Consider the following 14,114-nt stretch of genomic DNA (forward strand, 5'->3'; position numbering starts at 1 on the left):
CACTGTTCCTAGGGGTATACGCAGTGTTTCAGTGTCACCAAACCCACATTCGCCCATCTGGGACGTGCAGCACGAATCTGCTTTAATCAGACCAATGGATCTGTCGCCTCGTTCTCAGATTCCAAAGACGTCGAGCCATACACTTGGCCAATCGAGGAAAGGGAAGCCTTTGTTCTGTCAGAGCTTTACTCGCAGCAAAGGGTTGTCGCCTCACAAGGCGTGCTGGAGCCCCGTCTTCCCATACAGTTGTCTTCCGGGGTGACCCTGGTCGTGGATTGTCCTTTACTTCACGTGTCTGCCGGTGTCTTTTAACGAGTCTGCTGATGACGTCCAATGGCTCTGTATGACATACCCGTGTCACTAATGCCACTAATTTGCCAACAGAGTGCCTCTGACAGCCTCCTGCGTGCCATGGTTACATGTGCTGACTAAACAATCGGAATAATGCCACTTTATATAACCTTACTTGCATCAACACAAAAGTGCTTTTCCCGAAACTCGAGAATATTATGGTTCGCGTTCATGTGTCTGTGTGTTTGGGCGACACGGTCAGTTATTGTCATAACTATTCGTCACGCCGAAGACCTGGGTCCGATTCTCCACATGGGTACAATGTGTGAAGCCCATGTCTGGTGTCCACCGCCGGAATAGTGCTGGAATATAGCTAAAAGCGGCGTAAAACCATACTCACTCACTCACTGTCATGACTTTACTCGAGATCGACAGCCATTCTATGAAACTTGATTTTTTATAAACGGGTATATCACCGAGAAAGGTCCGTTTATGGTAAATATATATTAGATATACCTTTAGTTATCGAGAAACATGTTTATAGTTCCGATATGGCTTCTTCCCCCTGAAGACAGAGACTACTTGGGGGGGGGGGGGGGGGGCCAACCGCATGACTCAGCTCCAGGCAGAAATTGTGCAATTCTTGTACATAGTTGCATCCCTTAGGTGACAAAGTCCGCTTGTCGTGGGTCCAAAGTGCAGATTGGACCAGCTATGATCCATGGTCTGTCTACATGCAAATGGTCGTGAGTTTTAAGAGTAGACACCCAGTGCCCGTCGCCAATTGTCGTCTTTAAGTGATCGCCGTGACATCGCAAAAAGTCCACAGCACACCTGTGTTAGACGACACATTACACAGCCATTGCTAGGGCAGCTTGAGACGAGGTAGTCGTCAGGATGTTACGGGTCGTGCTATTGACGTTCTGTGTCGGCGTTGCTGCTGGTTTTTGGGGCAGTAAGTTACGTTTATTGTTCTACAGTTACAAATGTTTCATTATTTCTGCAGGGAAGTATACGGTGGACGGGTGGTGTAAGATTAGCGTTATACCCCGGAGAAGCTGTTTGTCACACCTGGACCTTAGGTTAACCTTCTCGTTTATGCGATTTTTTATTGCCAAAGATGTTAAAGACGCTTTTCCAAGTCTTGCCACGCTCTGGCGTACATGTTTATTAGTTATATCGGGCATAGTGATGTTGTTGACAATGGTTTAATAGTTATATCGGGCATAGTGATGTTGTTGACAATGGTTTATTAGTTATACCGGGCATAGTGATGTTGTTGACAATGGTTTATTAGTTATATCGGGCATAGTGATGTTGTTGACAATGGTTTAATAGTTATACCGGTCATAGTGATGCTATTGACAATGGCTTATTAGTTATACCGGGCATAGTGATGTTGTTGACAATGGGTTATTAGTTATACCGGGCATAGTGATGTTGTTGACAATGGTTTATTAGTTATACCGGGCATAGTGATGTTGTTGACAATGGTTTATTAGTTATACCGGGCATAGTGGTGTTGTTGACAATGGTTTATTAGTTATACCGGTCATAGTGATGTTGTTGACAATGGTTTATTAGTTATACCGGTCATAGTGATGTTGTTGACAATGGTTTATTAGTTATACCGGTCATAGTGATGTTGTTGACAATGGTTTATTAGTTATACCGGTCATAGTGATGTTGTTGACAATGGTTTATTAGTTATACCGGTCATAGTGATGTTGTTGACAATGGTTTATTAGTTATACCGGTCATAGTGATGTTGTTGACAATGGTTTATTAGTTATACCGGTCATAGTGATGTTATTGACAATGGCTTATTAGTTATACCGGTCATAGTGATGTTATTGACAATAGTTTATTAGTTATACCGGTCATAGTGATGTTGTTGACAATGGTTTATTAGTTATACCGGGCATAGTGATGTTGTTGACAACGGTGTTTTATTATTAATAATGACCATGCTGTTTAGTTCGTGTTTCTGTGGTTTGTGTCAACAGCCCCATGTAGTACTGTCAATTCAGTCTGTTACATTCTGTAATCTTCCTGCTTTTGTATATGAAACATTCATGATACTGTAATCATCATAACATTTAATGTAAGGATATTTTCTTTTCAGCCCCCGACTGGAATCATTTGAAAGGTATGTTTTACACACTGATGTAGCCAATTGTAGCACGGTATTTAGTTAAAATGTTATTTAGTTTAAATCAGGCTTGAACCACACTAGAAACAAACTGGTACCTGTGCAATATTTAAACAAGTTGTTTGTCTTACCTGTTCCCCCGGGTCATCGCTGACCTTCATTCTCCGTATCTATATCCAGTCTATAGGGGTGTAGCTGCAGTATTTATTTTGTAACTAGACCTTGCGCTTCAAAATTTCCTCTTGACATCAAGTGTTTCCCACGTTGGGTCATATCGCGGCAAACACATATTATGATAATTCAGGGCTTGATGTTCTTGTGTGGAAACAAAGTTCCTGGAGTTCGACGATTACCTGAGTGGATTCCAGGGTGGGGCGGGGCGGGGCGGGGCGGGGCGGGGCGGGGCGGGGGGATTCACAAGGCGTGTGTATCTCTACAACCGTCAGCCCCGTTGTGCGTGGATCGATGTGTAAGGGGGTTTAGCTTTGAGGATAATGTGACATGAACGTGTCTGAATGGACATCCATATATCTCTTCAAGTGAGTGAGTGAGTGAGTTAGGTTTAACGCCGCTTTTAACAGTATGCCAGTTATATCACGGCGTGTCAGCTTAATGTGGGAGGAAAGCTCGAAGTGATGCAGGTATCAGACGTTTACCACTTCGGTGAAATCCACGAGTACGGGTATGGTGCTGACAAACCTATAAACATAATCGGGGCGAACCGGGATTCGAACCCACAATCATAGGTTTCTGGCGTGCCCAAGGGACGCAACTCTGCACAGCGAATCGCGGCGCCTTAGACGACTATATCTCTTCAAACAAAAGATATATTTTTGAAACATTGAATACCAAGGTACCTACTGCAGGGATTAATTGTAACTGATTTCCCCGGAGTGTATTTAGTCTACTGATGGTACCTAGCAATGTCAACTATTACTACCATGATATTTACATTACTATCGCCTTTGTCGCCTAAGGTCGATGGACAGTTGCAATGCACCGAGACTTCGGTCGCCAAGTCCCTGTACTAAATGTTACGAGGTGATTTCCAAATTCAAAGCAAAGATAAAAACAGAAATCGGTTTGTACCGGACTGAATTGTGAAATCAGTTTGTTTGTTTGTTGTTTAACGCCGCACTCAGCAATATTCCAGCAATATGACCTCGGTCTCTAACTAATCGAGTCTGAACCAGACAATCCAGTGATTGACATCATGCGCATCGATACGATGACTGCATCAACCAAGTCAGCGAGCCTGACCACCCGATCCCGTTAGTCGCCTCTTACGACAAGCATGAGTTGCTGAAGACCTTATCTGACCCGGTTCTTCACGGCTGGTGACATCAGTAAATGACCACACAAGATATATGAATAATTAAGAAATGTTATTGGAACACACAGTTTTAGGTTTACAATCACAAGACGCAGTACAAGGGTCAAATAAGTGGAAACACGAATGTCCGGAATTCGTCACTGTCGAATGTCTTGAAAGAGACCGTGCTCCATTCCTGAATCAGGACTAGTGTTGGAAGCTGGCGGTGTTTTCAGTCAGGTATCCAGTCGCAAGTAGATAAGACGTAAGGCCTCGACTGCCCACCTGTCTCCCTTGTAAAGGAACAGGCAACCTTCAAGAAACGGTCACACCACGAAACTTTCCAAACGTGCAAGCTGTCCTGGGCGGTATGGAACACCACAGGGGACATTTTGACCTTGAAAAATGTCGCGTTGTTGCATTGTCGCGCTTTGGTAAAATAAAAAAAGATTATTCAAAGCGCGACAATGCGACATTGCGACAAATGGCCAAAATGACATGACAGGTAACAGAGGATGTCTACGTGACATGGCAGGGAACAAGGGATGTCTACGTGACATGGCAGGGAACAGAGGATGTCTACGTGACATGACAGGGAACAGAGGATGTCTACGTGACATGACAGGGAACAAGGGATGTCTACGTGACATGGCAGGGAACAGAGGATGTCTACGTGACATGACAGGGAACAGAGGATGTCTACGTGACATGACAGGGAACAGAGGATGTCTACGTGACATGACAGGGAACAAGGGATGTCTACGTGACATGACAGGGAACAGAGGATGTCTACGTGACATGACAGGGAACAAGGCATGTCTACGTGACATGACAGGGAACAGAGGATGTCTACGTGACATGACAGGGAACAGAGGATGTCTACGTGACATGACAGGGAACAAGGGATGTCTATGTGACATTACAGGGAACAGAGGATGTCTACGTGACATGACAGGGAACAGAGGATGTCTACGTGACATGACAGGGAACAGAGGATGTCTACGTGGCATGGCAGGGAACAGAGGATGTCTACGTGACATGACAGGGAACAAGGGATGTCTACGTGACATGACAGGGAACAAGGGATGTCTACGTGACATGGCAGGGAACAAGGGATGTCTACGTGACATGACAGGGAACAAGGGATGTCTACGTGACATGGCAGGGAACAGAGGATGTCTACGTGACATGACAGGGAACAGAGGATGTCTACGTGACATGACAGGGAACAGAGGATGTCTACGTGACATGACAGGGAACAAGGGATGTCTACGTGACATGACAGGGAACAGAGGATGTCTACGTGACATGACAGGGAACAAGGCATGTCTACGTGACATGACAGGGAACAGAGGATGTCTAAGTGACATGACAGGGAACAGAGGATGTCTACGTGACATGACAGGGAACAAGGGATGTCTATGTGACATTACAGGGAACAGAGGATGTCTACGTGACATGACAGGGAACAGAGGATGTCTACGTGACATGACAGGGAACAGAGGATGTCTACGTGGCATGGCAGGGAACAGAGGATGTCTACGTGACATGACAGGGAACAAGGGATGTCTACGTGACATGACAGGGAACAAGGGATGTCTACGTGACATGGCAGGGAACAAGGGATGTCTACGTGACATGACAGGGAACAAGGGATGTCTACGTGACATGACAGGGAACAGAGGATGTCTACGTGACATGACAGGGAACAAGGGATGTCTACGTGACATTGCAGGGAACAAGGGATGTCTACGTGACATTACAGGGAACAGAGGATGTCTACGTGACATTACAGGGAACAGAGGGTGTCTACGTGACATTGCAGGGAACAGAGCATGTCTTGACATGTTTGTCTGTTTCCTTTTTTGTTGTTTAGTGCCACACTAAGCTATATCTCAGCGGCCTGTTAACAATCAAATCTGGACCTGACAAACCAGTGATTGATATCGTGAGCAACGGTCAACGCCATCGGTGTACAATGACACGCAATCAAACAAATCACAGAGCCTGACCACCTGATGTATTAATTCGGCCTATTACGACCAGCATTCTTGTACTGTAGTCTTATTTATTCAGAAGATGAAATATTGGGATTGTCTCGTCAGCAGGTTTATCTCATCATGATTGAGCCTGCTATAACGTATGCGTAAAACAGTACTTTATAACATGACGAATTTCCTGAAATAAGGACTAAATGCATCACTTCATCAATAACGTATGTACTTCATTAATGAGCTGGTTAAACCCCAACGTGTGTAAATACCCCGATTAACTCTTTATGTGAGATATGCACTTCTATTATCAACAAAACAAATTCAGGAAACATGTTCACTACAGTCTTGTTTCACAAAATATGATTCTAAAAAGTCGGGAAGATTTGACCTCCTCTTTATTGAGTGTCCAAGATGTTTGACAGTCTAAAGAACGTGGTGTACTGCTGCACTGCCTTTATTGGGCAGGTGTGCTGTCATCCACATAGAGTACACGTACTGCTGAATATCATATACAATATTACATGAGAGTGAGTGGGTGAGTATGGTTTTACGCCGCTTTTAGCAATTTTCCAGCAATATCACTGCGGGGAACACATGAGATAGGCTTCACAAATTGTACCCATGTCGGGAATCGAACCCGGGTGTTCGGCGTGACAGCGAACGCTTCAACGAGGCTACCCGACCGTCCTTATATCACATGAGTACATAAGTAATATAATTAATAATATCAGTTGTCCATTTGGTGCCTGCCATGTCTGCGCTGCATCATAAATCAACACATTCCATAAACAATCTATGAAATAACATCTTTCTCCTGAGGCAATTCACTTACTACATGTTGTGGCTCAACTGACATAAAAAAGCGAACAGTACCAATCTACGTTCAACATGTGCTTCCAGTGACATGGGATGCGGCCGACTGCTACAGCTCCCGAGGCTTCGCCGACATGCCGCGGACTGAGAAAGATGCTTGGCGGGAGGGATGGACGATGATCTCCGACTGTGATGGTAGGTACAGTTGAACCTCGTTAATCAGGACAGACGTTGATATTTGACGGTGATGGTAGGTACAGTTGAACCTCGTTAATCAGGACAGACGTTGATATTTGACGGTGATGGTAGGTACAGTTGAACCTCGTTAATCAGGACAGACGTTGATATTTGACGTTGATGGTAGGTACAGTTAAACCTCGTTAATCAGGACAGACGTTGATATTTGACGGTGATGGTGGGTACAGTTGAACCTCGTTAATCAGGACAAACGTTGATATTTGACTGTGATGGTAGGTACAGTTGAACCTCGTTAATCAGGACAAACGTTGATATTTGACGGTGATGGTAGGTACAGTTGAACCTCGTTAATCAGGACAAACGTTGATATTTGACTGTGATGGTAGGTACAGTTGAACCTCGTTAATCAGGACAGACGTTGGTATTTGACGGTGATGGTAGGAAAAGTTGAACCTCGTTAATCAGGACAGACGTTGATATTTGACGGTGATGGTAGGTACAGTTGAACCTCGTTAATCAGGACAGACGTTGATATTTGACTGTGATGGTGGGTAAAGTTGAACCTCGTTAATCAGGACAGACGTTGGTATTTGACGGTGATGGTAGGAAAAGTTGAACCTCGTTAATCAGGACAGACGTTGATATCCGACCGTGATGGCAGGTACACTTAAATCCCGTCAATCAGGACCTGTATATATAATTAGTTAAACCAAAGTTGGTAATGACGGAATTGTTTAAGAAATATTATATGTCTATGCACCTTCCCCTGTTTATTAGATGATGATAAGACCCCGCCAACATGGAACTTGTTTTGATGTTTGTAGTCTTTAGTGATTGCTTTGGATCAAGGGTCAACAGCATTGTATATAACAATAATATATTCGTCCCCAGATACTCCTAAGTTTGCTGGTAAGCGTTATGTGAAGGACGGCGACACCGCCGTGGTCCTCATCTACGACGTCAACGGCTACATCGCGGGGATACAGGCGGGGGTAAGTGTACGACCTGATGTTCTCTCCTACCCGTGGAGATTCCGGGTTAGAATAGATCTTCAGCAACCTATGCTTGTCGTAAGAGGCGACTAACGGGATCGGGTGGTCAGACTCGCTGACTTGGTCGATGCATGTCATCGTATCCCAATTGCGTGGATTGATGCTCCTAATATCAATCACTGGATTGTCTGGTCCAGACTCGATTATTTACAGACCGTCGTCATATAGCTGAAATATTGCTGAGTGTGGCGTTAAACAACAAGCAAACAAACTAAACGATGTTCAATCCATACAAAATACAGGAATACGTTATTAATCTGTGTCCTATTTTGAAACAATCGCATTATATTACATTTTGAAAGTCAGTGTCAAGTTTCTTTTTTTGAAGAGTATATAATATCAAATCTGTTTGTTGTCTGTTGGCAGTTTCCCCCTCAGCCCAACAACTACCCGTCCCCCACCCTGCAGAACCACCCCTTCGTGGAGGACGACGGCAAACAGTACATCACTGTTTACTTCACTAATCCCAGTGAGTGAAGGGCTGGGGTGTATTTCACTGACATCACCATATAGTGATGCAGGTCTTAGACGTTTACCACAACCACGGGTACGGTGCTGACAAACCTCAAGTTATAATCAGGACGAACCGGGATTCAAACCCACCATCATACTCTTTATTAATTAATAGGTTTATGTTCTAATTTATTATGGAGAAACCCAGTTAGAATCGGCCTTCAGCAACCCATGCTGATGGTCAGACTCGCTGACTTGGTTGATGCACGTCATCGTATCTCAATTGCGTAGATCGATGATCATGATGTCAATCACTGGATTGTCTGGTTCAGACTTGATTATTTACAGAGCGCCGTCATATTGCTTAGGTGTGACGTTACACAACATACAAACAAACAAACAAACACGTGATGATGGAGAAAGCCAATAATGACAAAGGTCGTTGATGTTCGTAGTTCGGGTGAAACCCACGAGCAGGTGTATGGTCCTGACGAGGACGAATCAGTGCGAATCTGTACGAACCAACATCATTCAGACGTTGGAGGGACGCAGCTCTGCCAACGAATGCCGACACCTTAGACCACCGGGCTGTCTTTTATCGCCCGGTATAAGTGAGTGAGTGAGTTAGGTTTTTAACGCCGCTTTTAACAGTATTCCAGCTATACCGCGGCGTGACAGCTTAATGTGGGAGGAAAGCCCAAAGTGATGCAGGTCTAAGACGTTTACCACTGCGGTAAAAAAACCACGAGCACGGATATGGTGCCGACATTCCTATAAACATAATCGGGACGAACCGTGGTTCGAACCCACAAACAGATATATCGGGCGTGTCCAAGGGACGCAACACTGTACAGCGAATTGTGGCGCCTTAGATTACTGGGCCATCCGTGCCCTCCCCACCCCTTGTATCGTGTAGTTTCTGCATTGTATAGGTTGTATTGTACAAGCAGCATTTACAAATATGTGCATTTTCATAGTTTGTTTGAGTGCATCAGAGAACATCTTTCATTTCAATAGGATAACTTAAGTCTAGGCACTAATAAACCACACACCACAACTCCCATTTGCGCTGTAGAGGAGAAAACATATCTGATGCATCCCTTTCTTAGGTGGTATATGCAGTCGAGGAAGAACTTCCGCCATGTTCGAGAGCGAGGGCACCGGAAGTGACATGTACATCCAGAACGGCACGCGCCCATCAGACAGCACCAAGGTCCCCAAGCTGGAGAGGAATATTGGCTCCACACTGTGGACGAAGGGACACTGCTTCAGAACTATGGGTGAAGGAAATAGGATTTTTTCGTTTAACGCAGAACTATTAGTTAATTCATCAGCGTAATTGAAAGAAGTGGCCGAGGTTAAACTTTCCCGTCAAACCCATGGGTATGGTACTGACAAACCAAGGGTCACCCCCACCCCCCTGTACTTTACTTTACCAAGAAAGTGTTATCCCACATGTGTTAAATTTGACCGCTTTCTAAATGGCATTGTGTTCACATGTCACAGGGGTACACAAAGTGCGTGATCACCAGTTGTTGGACTTTCATTTTGTGGAAGCCTCTGTGTCTGAGTTGGTTAGATCGCTGACTTAGTGTTCAGGCGATTTGGTGCCTCACTCTGCCAGTGTGGGTTCGAATCCCGGACGGGACTCAACCCAAAAAAGTACGAGAATCTGTACTTTAAGTGTTATCCCAAATATGACATTTGTAACATTTGACCACTTGCTAAATGACATTGTGTGTTCCTATGATTATGAATGTTACTGCTGCAGGACAACACTACTGGTACAACCTGCGGAAGGACCAGAGTTGTGATGAGTTCTTCCCCATGTTCCTCCTCTACAACGAGGGCATCCTGGACGGCTTCGGGTGGGCGTTCTTGGCCAACCTCACCACATCCACAAGATATGAACACCCGCGTATGACAGCGTTCGCGGTATGTCTATCACAATAGAAAACATTTGTTACAGTAACATATTTAGTTCCATTCGTATTTGAGGATCTTTGCCAGCAAATAACTTTATCAAATATTACTTCGCTGAACGATACAAGTGAGTGAGTAAATATGGTTTAACGCCGCTTTGAGCAATACTCCAGCAATATCACGGCGGGGGACACCAGAAATGGGCTTCACACATTGTACCCATGTCTTCGAACCCGGGTCTTCGGCGTGACGAGCGAACGGTTTAACCACTAGGCTACCCGACCGCCCCCTGAACGATAAAAAAATGTAGCCAATCTTTCATCAAACAAATTGACGAGAGTATTGTATTTCTGTTTTCAGTATTTCCTGGACCCCGTGCCAGACTGTCTGTACACCCAGACATCGGGCACAACGACCATGCATATCTACATGTCGGACCCCAACTACTCCTTCTGCTGATTGGATGACAATGACACGTGACTTGAACCACGTGACTAGTGATGGTTCATCTCCTTAGAATGACAAATTCCTTCATTTCGAACAATTCTTCTTGCTGATTGGATGATAATAACAAGTGACCTGAATCACGTGTTGCCAATGATTATACATCTGTTTTCATTGGCTAGTGCTCTTTCATTGGCTAGTGTGGGAGATGTCTGCCGTGTATTTCATTTTGGTCAAAATCAATCTATTCTATTCTTGTGACTTTTACTGAAATAAACTGTCGAAAATGGTATAACATTTGTTACGATCTTAACGAGTTGACCGAGTCCTAATAAAAAGGTACTAACAGGATCAGATGTGGTTTCGACCTCGAGGAACTGTTACTTCGCCAGAGTCGGGTGAACCATGGCAGAGAGGTGCTGTGTTGTACAGCGGCCGTGTTGATGCTGGCCTCCCTATAAACACAATGTATGTATACATAATGCCAGACCGCCTCCGTGGTGTAGTGGACAGAGCGATTGCCCAAAGGGCGGAAGGGCGGGGGTTCGATCCCCTGACCTCCTCAAACCAAAAAGACGTTACAAGATGGTACTTGTTGTTACCCTGCCTGACGCTCGATATGAAAGGGATAAAACAAGGACTGATCGGCGCGGAGTCAGTATACTGTGCCTCAGTAGGGTATCCATGTTAAACCTGGGCACGGTTCATAGATCTCAGTGGATTAAGACCGTCAAGAGTACACACACACACACACACACACACACACACACACACACACACACACACACACACACACATACACACACACACGTCCATGCACGTCGCTAGATAATTTCAATAATCTGGAACGCCACCTCACCTCACCTCACCTCACCTCACCTCACCTCACCTCACCTCACCTCACCTCACCTCACCTCACCATAATGCCAACATACCCGCAGACTAAAAGTGTTCCATTGGTTCATCCATCTGAGCTACTTTAGCTGTTTCTATACATGAAGACGACAACTTTTAAATTTTGTTTCAGTCACAGTGACGACTTTTCCTTTTCTAGAAGTAGATGGTTCTTTTATAGATAGATCTTTTATAGATCCGACTGTGCACATGTAGCGGCCATAAAATTTCCGAGTCCCGTGATGGGATTCGAACCACGGACCTTCTGACCGAGGTCGGACGCCTTGTCCACATGACCAAAGAGGTTAACCCCGTCAGCAGGGTGACAAGGTAAGGATGTCATTTGTGGGATGACTCCACGCCCTGCTACACACATTGTCTATATGTCATTGGTTCATAAATCTTGAAGAGTTGATTACTAAAGATGCAACCTTGTACTGTAGGCTACCGACTGTACAAGGGAGGTAATAACATACCAACCATTTAACACAGAGATAACATGATATGCTACATTTCCTCTCTTATCCAAACCGATACAGGGGAGACATAAGTATTTTGTACATCTTCATTTTCGCCAAAGTCAACTAAGCGGCAGTAAAATCATCCAGTTTTAAGACTTAAGGAGCGTGAGGCTGGCCTCCGTCATGCATACAGACTGGCCCTCACTCTATGAAGGTTCATACTGCAAAGAGCTCACATTGAAAATCAGTTCTCATAATATTACATACCCATAATTTTGTTCATCAAAGGATGTTGAGACAATTTTACTCATGTGACTTCATGTTGATACAGCATAGAACAACCGGCTGTGTAAATCTTCCATGTCAGAATGGTGAGATCTGATTGGTCCACATGCTCTTGATGAAATACGTTACACCTCTATGTCAGAATGGTACGATCTGATTGGTCCACGTGATCTTGATAAAATACGTTACACCTCTATGTCAGAATGATGAGATCTGTTTGGTCCACGTGATCTTGATAAAATACGTTATTCATTTATGTCTGAATGATGAGATCTCATTGGTCCAAGTAATTGGTGAAGAGTACCATTACGTAATCAACTGTAATTTATCTTTAACCTTATGCGCTGAATGAGTTAATGAATACTATACACACTGGCTACACATAAGTAGATATCGTAAACTGCTCACAAATGGTAAAGTAGGTACTTTAAAAAAAGCCTCTCCAAGTTCCTCAGACATTTGAATGCTATACTGTGACGTATTCTTCAATATATGCCATCAAGCTGTACATCTAGTACTGTAGGTTTTGTTATTGTACAACTCATGTACCACCGATGGTTGTTGTCAAGTAATAAGAAAGAGAGAGAGAGAGAGAGAGAGAGAGAGAGAGAGAGAGAGAGAGAGAGAGAGAAAGAGAGAGAGAGAGAGAGGGTGGCAGGGAGGGAGGGAGAGAGAGAGGGAGGGAAAAAAAGAAGTCCCTGGGGAAACATTTGTTTTTCGCGTAACCCCAAACCACGAGTGCTCCCTCGCGGTGAGGGAACACCCGTCCCGGCTTGGGTCCAATCACTCGGGCGAGCGCCCGTCCGACCGCGAGGAGCCTCGCCACGTCGGCTTGGGTCAAGCAGAAAGCGAGTGAGTTAAATTTTTGACGGCACGTCGGCATTATCAGGCGAAAAGATGACTGTTTAGCTTAAATTCTTCAAAATAATATTTCATACTTCTTAGACACCAGAAGAATGATTGGTTAAATGGGGTGTAATTAAGCCAATTTATAAGAAGGGTAACCCTTGGTTACCAAACAACTACAAACCACTTCCACTAACACTTCTAAGATGCTTGGGTAAAGTTTTCACTTTTCTTGTTAACAGTATATTCACTACTTTCATTGAAGTAAATGGATATTATTTTATCTGAAGTCTAAACTGGTTTCAGAAAGAACTACTCTGCAACTCAGAGTGCTGGCGCCAGCCTACAGGATGGCAACAACTACCACACCAAATCAGAATCAGTCGTTCGGCAAGCAGCTTTCGTAGAGAAAGATGAAATGTGGATTGAGAGATCTGGCAGCTATGTTGGGATGATCTTGTGTGAGATTTGATGATTTTGTCAAATGTACATCTATTGAGTAAATTAAAAGTGTCCAAGTTTTTCCAATATTTAGTGTTGTCTTTTTGAACAGGATGATATATAATATTTACTTTCCCCTGATCATAGTTCTAAACTGTTACTCTTTCTGGAACTGGTAAGCACAAATTACCAATAGAAACAGGCCGATGGGAAATTATATCACGGGAACAAAAGATATGTATATTGTGTGACTGCCAAGTAATTGGTGACGAGTACCATTATATATTAAACTGTAATTCCTCTTTATCCTTATGCGCTTTATGAGTTAATGAATACTACCCACACTGGCTAAACATAAGTAGATATCGTAAACTGCTCACAAATGGTAAAGTTTATACTTTAAAAAAGCCTCTCCAAGTTCCTCAGACATTTGAATGCTATACTGTGACGTATTCTTCAATATATGCCATCAAGCTGTACATCTAGTACTGTAGTTTTTGTTATTGTACAACTCATGTCAGAATGGTAGGATCTGATTGGTCCACGTGATCTTGA

The 14,114-nt window shown here is 44.0% G+C and overlaps 1 protein-coding gene across 1 annotated transcript; it reads left to right on the plus strand.

Annotated features, from left to right (window-relative positions):
- The first annotated feature begins 979 nt into the window (after positions 1-979).
- Positions 980-10,924, plus strand: LOC124113407. Its single transcript, XM_046473738.2, has 8 exons — positions 980-1,246; positions 2,417-2,440; positions 6,650-6,757; positions 7,652-7,752; positions 8,179-8,281; positions 9,375-9,545; positions 10,037-10,200; positions 10,549-10,924. Exons 1-8 carry the CDS (start codon positions 1,189-1,191, stop codon positions 10,645-10,647), a joined length of 828 nt encoding a protein of 275 aa, XP_046329694.2. The 5' UTR covers positions 980-1,188; the 3' UTR covers positions 10,648-10,924.
- The last annotated feature ends 3,190 nt before the right edge of the window (positions 10,925-14,114 follow it).

This window comes from Haliotis rufescens, unplaced genomic scaffold (genome assembly GCF_023055435.1).
Source record: "Haliotis rufescens isolate VD_foot unplaced genomic scaffold, xgHalRufe1.0.p SCAF_27, whole genome shotgun sequence".
In the NCBI taxonomy this organism is placed as follows: Eukaryota; Metazoa; Mollusca; class Gastropoda; order Lepetellida; family Haliotidae; genus Haliotis; species Haliotis rufescens.

What these genes read in the sequence shown, in the direction of transcription:
- LOC124113407 (XM_046473738.2), top strand. Translation starts at nt 1,189, where the DNA reads ATGTTACGGGTCGTGCTATTGACGTTCTGTGTCGGCGTTGCTGCTGGT. An exon ending in GATGATCTCCGACTGTGATG is followed by an intron (nt 6,758 to 7,651) that starts GTAGGTACAGTT and finishes ATTCGTCCCCAG; the next exon opens with ATACTCCTAAGTTTGCTGGT. An exon ending in TCGCGGGGATACAGGCGGGG is followed by an intron (nt 7,753 to 8,178) that starts GTAAGTGTACGA and finishes GTCTGTTGGCAG; the next exon opens with TTTCCCCCTCAGCCCAACAA.